The sequence below is a fragment of the Phascolarctos cinereus genome, unplaced genomic scaffold, assembly GCF_003287225.1.
Source record: "Phascolarctos cinereus isolate Bilbo 61053 unplaced genomic scaffold, phaCin_HiC Scaffold_4;HRSCAF=312, whole genome shotgun sequence".
NCBI classification, from domain to species: domain Eukaryota; kingdom Metazoa; phylum Chordata; class Mammalia; order Diprotodontia; family Phascolarctidae; genus Phascolarctos; species Phascolarctos cinereus.
Window position 1 is genome coordinate 570,794,716 of NW_027555847.1, and position 15,266 is coordinate 570,809,981.

At 35.8% G+C, this 15,266-nt stretch overlaps 1 protein-coding gene across 1 annotated transcript in view; it reads right to left on the reverse strand.

Moving 5' to 3' along the window:
• Positions 1-710: 710 nt before the first annotated feature.
• Positions 711-15,266, reverse strand: part of CDYL (chromodomain Y like) — a 161,182-nt gene continuing 146,626 nt past the window's right edge. The window contains exons 5-7 of the mRNA XM_020973811.2: positions 10,415-10,625; positions 4,315-4,458; positions 711-2,360 (exon numbers count right to left, since the gene is read on the reverse strand). Of these exons, the coding sequence (XP_020829470.1) occupies positions 2,202-2,360; positions 4,315-4,458; positions 10,415-10,625 (514 nt within the window). The 3' untranslated portion in view covers positions 711-2,201. The remainder of the gene's footprint in view (positions 2,361-4,314; positions 4,459-10,414; positions 10,626-15,266) is intronic.

Consider the following 15,266-nt stretch of genomic DNA (forward strand, 5'->3'; position numbering starts at 1 on the left):
AAAAAGCATTGCACAGTTAAGAGATGGGGAGTGGGGGAGGAACAAATAATATATATAAAACTAACACTCCATTAGAAATTTTCCCAGTTTTATGATGTTATTTATGTTTTCCTTTTGGCTTCTAACTAAGAGGCTTAAGAAGGTAACGGTACGTCTGCCTATGATTTGTGTTTGATTATAGAAACTATTACTTTAATATTCTCAAGTTAACATTTCACTGTTGCTCTCCTTTAACAAATTATTTCTAGCCTTTTGTTTGTATCATTTTTGATGAAGAGTCTCCTATCCTCATATGTTTAAAATGTCAGTCAAATAACAGACAGAACTAGATGGCAGGGAGAGACATTATAGTGAAGTCTGCCAGAAATGTTTGCTGGACCATAATTTAGAGACCATTATTGCAATTTAAGAAAATCTTAATACTCAAAATTAACTCAAGGGCATTCTACTTGACAGCAGAAGAGAAGTACCATTTTCTTTTCTAAAGCCACGTTTCAAGGAAAATCTTAATAGATTTATAGAAGTTCTTTTACTGGCTTCTTCAATTTCTTAGATAACTTATAGAAGCTATATTTAACAAACCCAAAGATGCTCTTACTCCTTCTGAAAACTCAACTCCCAGAAAAGTTTCTAAAAGGATGAAAAACTGATAAGAGAATTCTTGGAAAAAATATAAAAAACTCAAAAAAAACTGGACTGTAGCAGAGAAATTTAGAATGTGTTAAGAAATATTAGTTTTATTTTAACCAGTTTTCACAGCTGAATATTTATTCTATAAAAACTTTACAGATTGTACAGTTTATATATAGTTCAACTACTGAACAAAAAAAGTAGGTCCCACAGATGCAAAAATACTGTACCAATCCAAGGTAAAGGCAGATTTACACACTGTACAGCTCTCCACGAGGAAGGGGAGGTGGTCAGTTCCAAGTACAAACTTCAAAACTGTACAAAAATAAGGTCTGATTTTATTTCATTCTTCATACATTCAATACGTTGCAAGCACAGGTGCCCAACTAATAACAGGCATCTGTAGTCAGGAATCAGTAACCACTCCTGAAAGGAATGCAAATATGTCTATTTACACAGGGCACTCTTGTACACCATACTGTATACAGTATATAGTGTATATATAAAAAGCATTACATGTCTAATATAAGGTAGTTTTTTGAAAGGAGTTTCTGTATTTAATAGTGTGCCAAAAGAATTTTAACTTATTAAATAAAATATATTCTAAGTGAACCTAAAAATTACACTTTATGAACATAAAATGTTTTCTTTTTGGTGTAATACATCAATTAAAACTGCAAATAGAAAAAACAAAACTGTATATAAAGTAGTATTCTCACCCAGCAACAAGAAGCACTTATGTAGTTATTCTTCAAAAAAGTCAGGAAAACTAATTACTTTTAAAACCCACTAAGACTAACTTATAACTTAGATATTCATACATAAGATATTCAGTGATTCACTAATACTGCAAAACAAGCTTTCTTCTAGAGACAGTGGTTTCTTCATGCTAACTGGGTAAGAATTGGACATGTCTTCAAAAAAAGGGCTAAGTATAAATCCTGAGCACACATTCAGTTTTGGAGATATGTTCATCACTTGACTTCTCATTAGAGGGGTATAAACTAAAGCCTAAGACTTATTTTGATATATAAATTCCATCCTCTGAGGTATTTGCACCTTCTTGGAAACTCAGCCAAAATCTCAGATCTTACTGACTTAGCGGGTGGGTAAGTGAGGAGAAGGGGGCTGGCTCATACCCGTTTTGACTCTGTATTCCAGGAGGGAAAAAAAAATGAGAAAAACAAACATTATTCTAGACTTTCCTGCCACCCAGAAAACAACAAACACCATTCAATCCTTTTCTTCTTTATACAGTACTAGCCAAAGATAACAAAAATTAGAGATTCAAAGAACTGTCTGGTGCTCAACATTATAACTTTTCAGTTTGTGTGTATATATTTATTTTGTATAAAATAATTATATTGGGATAAAGGCGCTTTGTTTGCCCTTTTTCTTTTAAAGGATACAGTACTTTAAAATACTCCTTGACGGTAAAAGCTTGAACTTTTCCAGTCTTATTTCCAAGCTGTTTTACTGATGAGTAAACTTGTTTCTGGATTTAAGTGAATTATGGCATTGCTGAGCCACTGATGTCCCACTAAACACAATTCCAGTGTCATTTTTGCCAATCAAAATTCATCAATTTTCCTCTGCAAATATTTCAACATGGAGTCCATTCCTTGGGCAGAGCCCCAGATCTTCTTCAAAACGTCACATTCCTTTTCATTTGCTTGTTCCAAATCCACCTTCATGATACTGCGCACTAGAGCTTTGGATTCTTCAAGTACCTAGGTCAAAGAATAACAATCTATTAGTACTGGGCAACGAGTGCATCACTGCTTAATTCCCTGAACTGACATGGACAAAATGAGTGACGTAAAGAAGAAGGATCATCAGCTCAGAAAAGCACCTGGGAACATTCTTCATAGTGCAGGCACACAAATGGCAAAACAACAGACGTTTCACATTTTTATATTATAAACATGGGCAATAACATCAGTTGCAAGATGACTATCAAACACCAGTTTTAGGTTCCCAGCACGCCCCTGTCTACATTACAACTCTATCATGACAGAAAATGAATACAAGTCTCAAGTATAATGCTATGTATGGTTGTTCTGGACTGAAATGAAATCTTCTGAATTCTGAATAGTGTAACTTGCACACTGCTCAATAAACGAATAAATGTGTGTCCTGTTATCTTTGGACATTTTCTACTAAACAATCCAAGTGATGCAAAGTCCAAGAACTTGTCGGCTGACTGAAAGTGTCTCTTCCGTGATCTTTAGAAATAGGATGGATCCTCATGTGTCTTTGGAAGGGTCTTTTTCAATGATTATGTGATAAAAACGCCTTGAGATTTAGGGAAAAAATAATTTTATATTGTTCTTTGATTGGAAAATCATTTTATTGTTAAAAGAATGGATGTGTTATTTAGCATAATTTTAAAATGTATAAGAATGTCAACTGTGAGAAACAGGAAGTATTAAAATATGGATATTTGTGCAACATTTTTATGCTTGAAGATGGTTTAGGGCAGTCTTATTTGGTAAAATAATTTTAAAGTAATAGATGTGGGCGCAGCTAGGTGGCACAGCGGAAACAGCACTGGCCCCGGATTCAGGAGGACCTGCATTCAAATCCGGCCTCAGACACATAACACCTACTAGCTGTGTGACTCTGGGCAAGTCACTTAACCCCAACTGCCTCACCAAAAACCAAACCAAACCAAAAATAAAAAAACCCCAAAAAAGTAATAGATGTGACAATAATCTATACAAAAGTGTCATTCTGTAACACTTTAAAGGTTGAACCAAATAATGCGTTGCTAACAAGGAAGATTAGATATTACAGGCTCTATTGCTTATTCACTTTATATCTTGCTTTTTTTCGCCTAGAAAATGAACCAACTGTTTTTTATCCTCCAACCAGAAATATGTCTGCGAGGATTCACGAAAAGAACATTGTTACTGCTCCTCTGCTAGGTTCCATTTTCACATCAAATTCTAAGGTTCCTGTTTCCTTCTCAAATGATGAAGGGAAATTTAAAAATATACTAAACTAGGGACAGAAATACTGATTAGAAAAAAAAATACTAGAATGTGTCAGTTCCTGGTTATGGCTTCTATTCTAGTTTTAAATGTTGCATGTGGTTGTTGTTTTGTTGTGTTTTTTTTTTTTAGGCAATTGGGGTTAAGTGACTTGCCCAGGGTCACACAGCTAGTTAAGTGTCAAGTGTTTGGTCTGAGGCCAGATTTGAACTCAGGTCCTCCTTGACTTCAGGGCCAGTGTTCTATATCCACTGCGCCACCTAGCTGCCCCTTGTTGTTTTGTTTTTTAAGGCACTTCAATATGAGTATTACTTCCATGGTCACAGATTACAACCCTTTTAAGAATTAGCAGATGGTCTTTAGTTATCCTGCAGCCAACCTAGCCACAAGCTTCTCTGAACTTTGCCAGGCTGGGGCTTTGATAACAGACAAGCAGTCAAAGGCTCTCTTTCAGCACCTCTGACAACCAGAGTCATAAGGCCTCAAAATCAGGGTGAGACTGCAGTGGAAAAGGGCTGCTCATCAAGCAGTAAAGAATAAAGCAAAAGCACTTTTTTCCCCTTCAGAAAAGCTAAAGTGTTTAGGAAGTATTAACTGTTTTCAAGTTTTTGAAATAGGGTTTTGAGCTCTTTTGAGGACAAGTGCCATAAGTCCTAAGATTAAAATATTATATGTAAGAAAACAAACTTACAACTGAATTACATGTGACAAGTTCCTTAATTCGAACCATTACTTCCTGTGTGAATGTCCCCGGCCAAAACACTTGGGAGACCAGTCCTTTGGCACAAGCCTCCTGCGCAGTCAACTTCCTTCCACTGAATAACATTTCATTTGCCTAAGGGAAAGAAAAGTTATTTCTGATATGAAATGAAATGGAGGATTGGGTGGGAGTGATTCAAACTAAGAAATATACACATCAGAAAATCGAAACCAAAGATGAATTTTTAAAAATGCCTGTCTTTTATGTAGATCCTTGGGGTGATATTTTTTAGCATCTGATCCAAACAGCCACTACCAGTCTCACTTTACCAAATACAAAACCAAAGCATTTCTAAGATAATAATGAATAAGCAGTTACAGGCCATAAAAAATTCCTTCTGATTAGAAAGAACACTTCTAACTAGGCAATGTTTCAAAAGTTGATTTGCTATATGTTTGAAAACTTGGCACATTTTGTTAAGATTACATATTTAATGAAAAGTCTGACTACATTTTCTTAACTAAAAGAAGTTGCTACTCTTTCTTCTAATTACACAGCTCAGAGGATCTCCTCTGTATTGCTGGGTCATGTTATATGATTTGCTCTGTACTTGCTATGTCCATGTTGTATTTTTGACACATTTACACTACTTCAGTTAAAACATTAATTAATTCTAATAATCCGTGGCATTTGAAAAAGATTATTTTCTTAATATGTTTTTACACACACACACGATGTAAAGTTGGGAAGACTAGATAATATAAAATAAATTTAGAATTCTATTCCTTAACTCCATTTACACAGCACCAGCCCAGTTTAGGCTCTAAACAAGTTTTGCTTGGACTACTGTAAAAGCCTCTTAAAAAGATCTCTCTGCTTCAAATATCTTTCATTTTCACTCTAGTTATCCCTTCCACATCGAGACTTTGCCTATCATGGCTCTGATATATCACAGGTCAACATAAGAAATTAAATGGGAATTTTGGGGAGTTTTGCAGAAGTCACAGACAACTCGAGATAACACGAGCAGATAACACAGAAAAAGTTCTTTAGAAACTCAGAAATGCATAAAATATATGTGTAGTGTTGTATAATATCAACATTTTATCTTTTAATACTACAATAAATTTAGAATTCTTCTCTGGTATGGGTGGTGGTCGGAAATGTGTGCAAAAAACTTTTACATGGATTTTCCAGATCATGTGGGCGCTGCACCCCTAACCGCTGTAATGTAGAAGGGATAACTGTATTCTCTGCACAACTGCTAATTATTTTCCTAAATGGACCACGTTAACTCCCCTATGTGACAGATCCCAATAGTTCACTCTCACATTTAGGAATAAACATATACTCCTCAGTCAGACATTTAATGTTATTCCTAACCTGGCAGCAAATAACTTTTCTGGCTATTATTATATGTTATTCCCCTCCGTCTACTTTATGATCTAAGCAGACTGGCCTTTCTTGCCATGCCTCAAACACAACTCCCATTCATCAGCTTGACCTGCCTCTTCAATTCCACTTCTGAGAAACTCAAGTTTCCTTCAAGGCTCAGTTTAAGGACTACCTTCTACAAGAAGCTCTTCCTGATTCCCCATGTTGCTACTGCTGTTTGTCTCCATCACTTAGTAGATGTTATGTCCTCCTGTTACAGCATACGTTCCTGGTGGAAAGGGGCTATTTCATTCTTCCACTGTTTGTTCAGTGACAAGCATACTACTTGAGTGTCTGACACATAATAGGCATCTAACCTGACTGACAGTAACGGTAGATACAAATCTGAATACATCGATGGATGTGATGTATGAACTTTTTGATGAGGGAGTATTCCTTTCCAAGAACACAGATTTCAATTTACCCACTGTTCCTGTGAGATTCTGGTCCATGTTCTCCCATAATCTCTTGAAGACAATCTAGCCAATGTGCTGGACACCTTCGTCTAGATTTTTTTTTACTTTATGTGAATACCAGTGTTGCATTCAGCCTGTCCATTTGTTGATAGCCTTTTCCTACATGAGCAGTCTACCTCCCTTAGGAATACAGTTTCTTATCCATTATAACACCTTTTACCTGTAGGCCCATCATTGGAAATATGCTGTAACTTACTTGCTTCCTGCTATGTGCATCTCCATTGCCCTAAAGGTCACCAAAGATTTCTCTGATACTGTAGTATTCTAAGATTTTCAACCATAAATTATTCTGTTTTTAAAAACCAAACAAACCTAAAACAAAAAACCTGTGGGTTTTGTCCCAGGGGTAAAATGGGTTATTATTGAAAAAACCATGGAATATTCCAAATACAATCCATTCCATGCTCTTCCACATATTCAAATCTTACTGTTCATCTAAAATGTCTAATATATAAAGAGATGAATCAAACAATGGATTGACTGACTGCAAAGATATTTCTATTTCCTTTGTTTTGACTCTATGTACTATCAAGCCAGTCTCTTCTGAGGCACCATGGATCTTGTTGAGACAGCCATATAATGTTCTATAACTCAATCAAGGTAATCAAAATCCTGTCATCTGCAACTAGGAAAATGGGGGTGGGGAAGTCGGGGGGGGACGCTTCAATGTCTCTAAGAAATTCTTCAATTTGGACTTAATGTAAGACACCCTGCATAAGAGTGACGAATATTTTTGGTGAACATATACCTAGCTTTATGAGTTCTTTGAGAGTTGCCTTTGTGGAGACATTTTTACAGGGCTTCTGAAATATGTCTGATATCTACTTTCTGTCTCCTTTACTGGATCTTCATCTATATAACACCTGAAAACTATGGGTATCAGCCAAAGGCTCTCTACCAAGTCCTCTTTTCTCTCTTTATACTGTTCTACTTGGTGATTTCATCAGCTCCCATAGCTTTTTATCATCTCTGTGAAGTTGATCATTTTTCTTTTTTAAAGATAATTTTACTGATATATTTAGCTTATTTGTATTACCCAAATTTCTCCCAATATCCTTTCCCCCCCCTTCCCAGAAAGTCATCCAGTTCAACAATTACTTTTTAAGGGGGAAAAAATACATCAGCAAAACTTATCAATAATTTGAAAAAGTCTAAAAATATGTGTATATCTGTGGCCCTCTCACCTATGCAAAGAGTGGAGTGGGGACAAGGGCTATCTTTTCATATTTCTTCTTTGAAGACATGCTTTTTCTTGATAACTTTGCAACATTCTCTCTTATTCTTTCATGATCTTTCCATTTATATTGTAGTCACTGGGTTTTTGGGTTACTTTCTATGCTTACTTCATTTATGGTCCATGTAAATTTTCCCAAGCTTCTCTGTGTGCGTCATATACATCATTTCTTCCAGCACAGGAATATTTCTACAACTGCCTATTTTAGATACATCAAACTGGATGCCCCATACACAACTTGAACTCATGTAATTTAAAACTGAAATCAATACCTTTCCCCACAAACCCTCCTATATTTCTAATTTCCTTATTATGGTCATGAGTATCAACATCCTTGCCGTTGCCTGGGCTTGCAACCTAGGTGTCATCTGTGACTCCTTATTCTCTTCCACATACCATATCGAATCAGTGGACAAGTCTTGTCTTTTCCACCTTTGTAACATTTTTCAGTTTCATCTCCTTCTTCCCTCTGACACTGCTGTTACCCTATTGTAGGCATTCATCACCTTAGAGATGAACTATGCATCAATAGCCTTCTCTGATCTCTCTCGACCCCAGTTCATCCTCTCTATTTAGCTGTCAAACTGATCTACTAACAGATCCACTGAAACATAGATCTAATATCACTGTTATTATTCAATAAACTCTAATGGCTCCCTATCACCTCCAAGATCAAATATAAAATCTGGCTCTGTGTGTGTGTGTGTGTGGTATTACATAATTAGTAAGTGTATTTGGCTGGATTTGAACTCACAGTCCTCCTGACTCCAGGACTGGTGCTCCATCTACTGTACCATCCAGCTGCCCTAAATAACCTAGACCTTTCCTATATTTCCAGTCATGCCGTCATGCACTCTGGGATGTAGTTGACACTGCCTTCTTTGCTGTTCCTAGAACATAAGAGTATTTGCACTAGCTGGACCCCCATGCACGGGAATGAGTTGTTTCCTAATGGTTGTATCTGATAAGTTGGCTTCCTTCAAGACTCTGCTAAAGTCTCCTCTTGTGCAAGTGGCCTTTCCCAGAGCTTAATTTAATGCTTTCCTCCAGAGATTACTCTCAATTTATCCTGTATGTATCTTGATTACCCTCATCCCCTCTTTAAGATTGTGAGTTACTTGAGAGCAGCTACCATTTTGCCTTCATTATATTACAGCACATTTGGAGTTTTCTTGGCAAAGATACTGGAGTGGTTTGCCATTTATTTCTCCAGCTCATTTTACAGATGAGGAAACTGAGGCAAATAGCATTAAGTGACTTGCCCAGGGTTATACAACTAATAAGTGTCTGAGGTCAGATTTGAACTCAGGAAGATAAGTGTTCCTGACTCCAGGCCCAGCAGTCTATCCACCTTGCCACCTAGCTGCCCCCAGTACATGCTAGTAGTCTGACCGACTAAATCTCGTATAATTTTAACATTACCAACTCAATGGAGTATTTTAAGGCTGTTTTATTCAGCTAAGTTTTATAATAAAAAAAAAGTATGATAATATACACTTTGCATTTATCAATCAAATGTAAAGATATTATTGTTTTTCAGTGTAAAAAAACTTATAAATATGCATTGTGAAAGTTATTTGTGCAAGTTTATAAGGAAATCTCTGGTGCACATGTTTATTTTTAGCAAATGTAGGCAGGCAAATTAAGAAATATGGTCTATTTAGAAATGAATCTCAGGAAAGTGCAGGGGAGGGGAGGGAGGGAGAGAGAGAAAGAATCCGTAACTCAAAATTTTAAATAAAAATGTCAAAATAAATTGGGAAAAATAAAAAGAGACCTCATCGTGTTTATTCAAAAATATTCCAGAGTAAGCCTTTCTATCTCCAGTGAACAAATCTCTAAAAGAATACTATCTAAGCTAATTTTAAAACAAACTTCTAGTACTTTTTCAGTAGTTTGGCTTAGATGAAACTTGGTCCCAGCACAGATGGATAATAGTAGAAAAGAACACTTGAGTCAAGAATACTGGGTCAAGATAAGCATTATCAATCAAAAGCAGCTCATATTTCATTTATTACCCAAACATCTTGCTTAGAAAATTATAGGTGGGGGCAGCTAGCTGGTGCAGTGGACAAAGCACTGGCCCTGGAGTCAGAAAGACCTGAGTTCAAATGCGGCCTCAGACATATCACTGTGTGACCCTGGGCAAGTCACTTAACCCCACTGCCTAGCCAAAATAAATAAACAGATAAAAAATTATAGGTAAAACAATGCTTGTGAACATCTATCTTTTGGGCAGTTCTCTGACCAATGGAACATCTAGTTGGAAATAAGGAAAACTGAAGTCCTACTTCTGGGCAAAGCAGCCTCAGGCACTTTCCCAGACAAAAAGTTGCAGAACAATTACCAGTCTGCATTGCTACTAAGAGTTTCTTCATGGAGAGTTCCTAAAACCAATGAAATTACAATTTTAAAATAGAAAACTAGATATGACATGGTGGGAATCAATTTAAGTTTAAAAATGCCTCACCACTACTTATCATTAAGGGCATTTTTCCTTTCTCTTCCAGTATAATTTAGCTAAATGCTGAATTCCTCCAAGAAAGTTTGGGATTTAAGAAAACTAGATAGCACCAATGTTTACCACAGAATAATCTTGACTTTAACTTAAAAAACAAACAAACAAAAAAAAACAAAAATAAACACACCACACTGTTATGCCAGTCTTTCCTAGGTAAAACCAAATGCTTCTAAAAGTGATGTTGTTATGTAACCACCAAACCATGACAGGGCCAGGCATGCTAAGGGATCATAAGAAATGTTCAATGAATTGAAATACTTCCTAATAATTTATGGGGGGGGGAGAAACTAATGGTGAACATAAAATGATTTCTACACCCAGCAAATGAAACACTGAGGATCATGACACTCTTTTTACTTTAATTAGGTAACCAAGCTGAACACTCTATTATGATTTCCAAATGCACAATAAAATAAAGATACTCACAGATGCCAGTCCCATTATCTTCGGGAACATAAGTGATGAACATCCATCTGGACTCTGTCCAAATGTAGTATATGGTGTTTGAAACCAAGCCTTTTCGTTAGCCCAAACTACATCACAAAGAGGCAATATGGATGCTCCAAGTCCAATGGCAGGACCATTTACTGCTACAATGATGGGCTTCTTAAACTGTATAAAGGTATTTACAAAGTTTCTTAAGGGAGTGGAAGGTGGGAAGGAGATAGAAAAAAAAGAGAAAGGATATTACTCAGTGTTTTGTCTTTTAGAAACAAAAAGCTACCATAATGATAATTAATTTTAATTTTACGAACAACTTAATGGAAATCACTGAATATATGCACACACACATACACACACACACACACACACATCTTTTCTTTCTTTTTTAGGATTTAAAGGTACAGTGCTATTTAATTATTTAATAAGATGCTTACATTAATTGAAATACAATATAAAACTTGTGACAGCAAAACAAAGACAAAAGTGCTACCAAGGCAGTCTTGGTATTTGTGGGACGCTGGGCAAAGGAAGCGATTGGACATCTATTCCTATAACCCTAAGAGCAACTATAACAAACTTTACATTGGAAATTTTGAAGGCAATGCTATTGGGGAAATGAAACTGAAAAGCACTAGAAGTACTAGTTTAGACTTTAAAAATGTGACAAGAAATGTTTCCTGAGGGCCCAAGTGTTTAGTACAGTTTTAGATATGGTAGAACATACAGATTATGGAGTCCTTCATGGAAGAGTCAGGATTTAAAATAGGGTTGTTGTTCAGTTCTGTCCCACTCTTCTTGACCCAGTGGATCATAGCATTCCAATAATGTCCGTGGGGTAAAGCTGGAGTGGTTTGTGACTGCCTTCTCCAGTGGACTGACGCAAACAGAGAAAGGAAGTGACTTGCCCATGGTCACACAGTTCTAAGTGTCTAAGGCCAAATATGAAACCTTCCTGATGCCAGGTCCAGCACTCTATTCACTGAGCCAACTAGCTGCCTCCAACCATCCCAACTACTGATATTGTCTCTCTTTCTGGGTTGGATATTGAGAAACAATGCAGCAGCACTCCTTTTCTAATCTGGAGATAGAGATATGGTACCTTATTAGTGGGTTTGCATACAAAAGAGCGCTTTTCTTTTGTCTGTTCCTTCAACAAGAAGGAATGTAATGGGAACCATCAAAGCTCTGGATAGTAATAGTTAGTCTGGACTCAAGACATGCAATATTACCACAGCTGACTGTAGCCCTGACACAATGAAACTATGAACTTGGTATTCTCAAATATTACTGTCACTCTAAAAATAAACTAAATTTTCTGCTCTTTTTTTTGGGGGAGGGGGATAAAGAGGCTTTATTTCTTCAATCTGAACATAAATTTTTAGAATTTTATCCAGAATCATCAACATAAACTCAATTTTCAAACAAGTTACTGTTGGGGATTATATAATAATACAGATGAATGGTAATATTAAGAAATTACAAGAGCCTGGTACTTATCTAGGGAGTTGCTTTTCTTTGCATGATATACTAGTAAGGTAGGGAAAAAATTACAAATATCCCAAATATAGAAGATTCCTTTTCAGCCCAATTTGGTTCTGTATTAAATGATAAAACGGTATTTTTAAAAATTGTTTTGTGAAACTAGGCAACAGCACTCAACTTAAGATACATGGGCTGCTCTGTACAACAGCATTTCAATAAACTACATAAGGATCTTCAATAAGGAAAAAACAAATTTGGATACTTCATATAACCTAAAAATACTGATTATTCACCAAGATGGTGGCAATGAAATCTCTAAAGATTTATCTTTAAATTTCTTTTAGATTTTTTTTTTTTAGAAAGGGGAAAAAAGAAATGGGGGAAGGCGAGGAATTTCTGGATTTAGTTATCTTACAAGTACCCCTGGCTATGGCTGCTTCTTTCCAAAGGCAATGCACAGTCCCCTCAGCCAGCCTTAGGTTTTACTTCCACCCCAGTTATTCAGGACCTTTTCATGCAATGAGACTTAACCAGAATTCCTAAATGAGAGGGCCTGAGGCATTGTTTGAAAGATCACACTAGATTTTAATGATATAGAGTTAGACAACCCTTTAAACAGGCTCTTGAGATAAGTGTAGACAACTTTCATTAAGCTACTTCTATTCTGAAACCTCTTAAGGATTATGGGTCAATGACATATAGAAATAAATTCCCTATGCTCTATTACCGAGTGCTCTTGAGGCAGCAACTGCCAAAATGGTAGATGGTAGGTATAAGATGAAAAGTCTTACCAAAATTAGTAGTGCAATTTAAAAGCACCAGAGAAATCTTCAGACAATTATAAGCACGGCATTTTTTCTTTTACCCATACAAGCAAAGGATAAAAAAGACTTGCTTTTGTGAGATGTAAAACCTGAATTTTAGCACGATGAAGGAATTTCTTGGAATTGAGTTGTATTTTCTTGCCAAATATTCAACTTCTGTTTTCCCAATATTTTAGAAAGCTTTATATCAAACAGGTGGTTATTTGTGAAAAGATAACTAGACGCTGGTAGAGTGTCTTTTTCTTAGAATCAGAAAGTCCTACACATATATGTGTGGTCGTAAGATGACACCAATACATATAGCAGTCAAAGAAATCACTAATTAGTTAAGCAAAAACTAATCAGGTCAAAATAATTTGGCAGTAGTAGGCAACTGCTGGACGTCAGGAAGACTTCGGAAGTGGGAACCTGGTGGATTAGGAGTTTTTTAGTATTCTACTTGAAAAGCAAAGGAGGCTGACCTCAAATGAATAAGAATATGTTCAAAACAATTGTTTTCATTCTCATAACATATGCTTTTTGAGGCCACAATGAAGGCAGAACTGAAATTTTAAAAAGTCACTGCAGCTTGAAAAATATAAATGTCAGTTCACCAATCCTAATATATTTCAACTGTACAAAAACCCCTTCAAATTAATGAAGATTTGTTTAATATCTCATGAGATTTAAAAATAAAAGCAGGGCTCAAATTGCCATTCAGTTTTAAAACCTCTTAACCATATAATTTTTAGATTTAATATTTCATTAACTGGGCTTCCTTTCCAAAATAACTTAAAATGATTAAAAAAGTACTGCCTTAACTTTTGAAGAAATCTGTACTCATATGTACTAAAGTGACAAAACTAAAAATAGCATAGGATAGCAGAGGCTTCCTTAGGTGTTTATAATCCAACACTACACATATAAAATTAATTTAAATGCAAATGAACAAGCTGAAAGGTCAAGTAAGTCTAGTGTAACTGATGACTACTTCTAGGACTTAAATAGAAGCAGACATACAAAAAATAATCTTTTATTTGGCCAAACGGAAATACTGAGTTGATTAAAATAAATTCATTAAAACAGGCAGGCTAGTTTTGCAAAAGAAACATGAGTTTAGAAAACACTATGAAATTCAAAATGGATAATTCTGACTACATTAACCTGAAAAGTTTTTGCACAAACAAAGCCAATGCATCCAAGATTAGGAGGGAAGCAGAAAAGTGGGAAAGAATGTTTACAACCCGTATCTTTGATAAAGGCCTCATTTCTAAAATATATAGAGAACTGAGTCAAATTTATAAGAATACAAGACATTCTCCAATTGACAGATGGTCACAGGATATGAACAGGCAGTTTTCAGAGGAAGAAATGAAAGGTATCTACAGTCATATGAAAAAATGTTCTAACTCACTACTGATTTAGAACACTTAAATGCAAATCGAAACGACTGAGGTACCACATCATACCTATCAAACTGATAGGTGTGATGACAAAACAAGAAAATGATAAATGCTGGAGAAGATATGGGAAAACTGGAACACTAATGCACAGCTGGTGGAGTTGTGAACCAACAATTCTGGAGAGCAATTTGAAACTATGCCCAAAATTGTGCATACCCTTTAACTCCAAAAGATGCACAATGGAAAATGCTATCCACATCCAGAGAAAGAACTACGTAGTCTGAATGCAGATGGAAGCATACTATTTGCTCTGCTTCTTCTTTCTGGAAGTTCCTCCTATTAGTTCTAATTCTTCTTTTCATCATGACTAATGCAAAAATATGCTTAATATTAATGCATAAGTATACCCTATATCAGATTACATGCCGTCTTGGGTGGAGATGGGAGAAGAAGAAAGTGCAAGACTCAAAATCTTATGGAAGTGAATGCTGAAAATGAAAAATTAAAAAAAAAACAACCAAAAACCATGAGTTTACACAAATATACAGATAGATTTGTTCTGATGCTTCTATGGTTTAAGGGCAGTAAAGCCAACAGGAGGGGACTGAGATGAATAAGCTTTTTTAAAAAAAAAAAAGGGGGAAAAGGGCACAGTTTCATATACGACCTATGATGTTATGGGGAAAGGTACATGAAGCCCTGAATCCTAAGCCTTAATTTTTCAGGGAGGAAAGCAGCTGAGAATGCTGACTGTGCCAACAATTCCAATGTTGACTATAGCCAGAAAAACTGGATTAAATTCCTTCAAATCTAGTTTCAGTCTCAAGTAAAATGCTATATGCTTTCAAATTTGTAAGAATAAAAGTCATTCCCCAAATAATAAATGATCAAAGTATATGAACAGGAGGTTTTCACATGAAGAAATCAAAACTATCTATGGTCATCATGTGAAAAAAATGCTTTTAATCACTACAGATTAGAGAAATACAAATTAAAACAACTTTGAGGTACCACCTCCCACCTATTAGATTAGCTATATGACAGAAAAGGAAAATGACAAATGTTGGAGATGTGGGAAAACTGAAATAGTAATACACTACTGTTAGAGCTATAACCTGAACCAACTATTCTACAGAGCAATTTGGA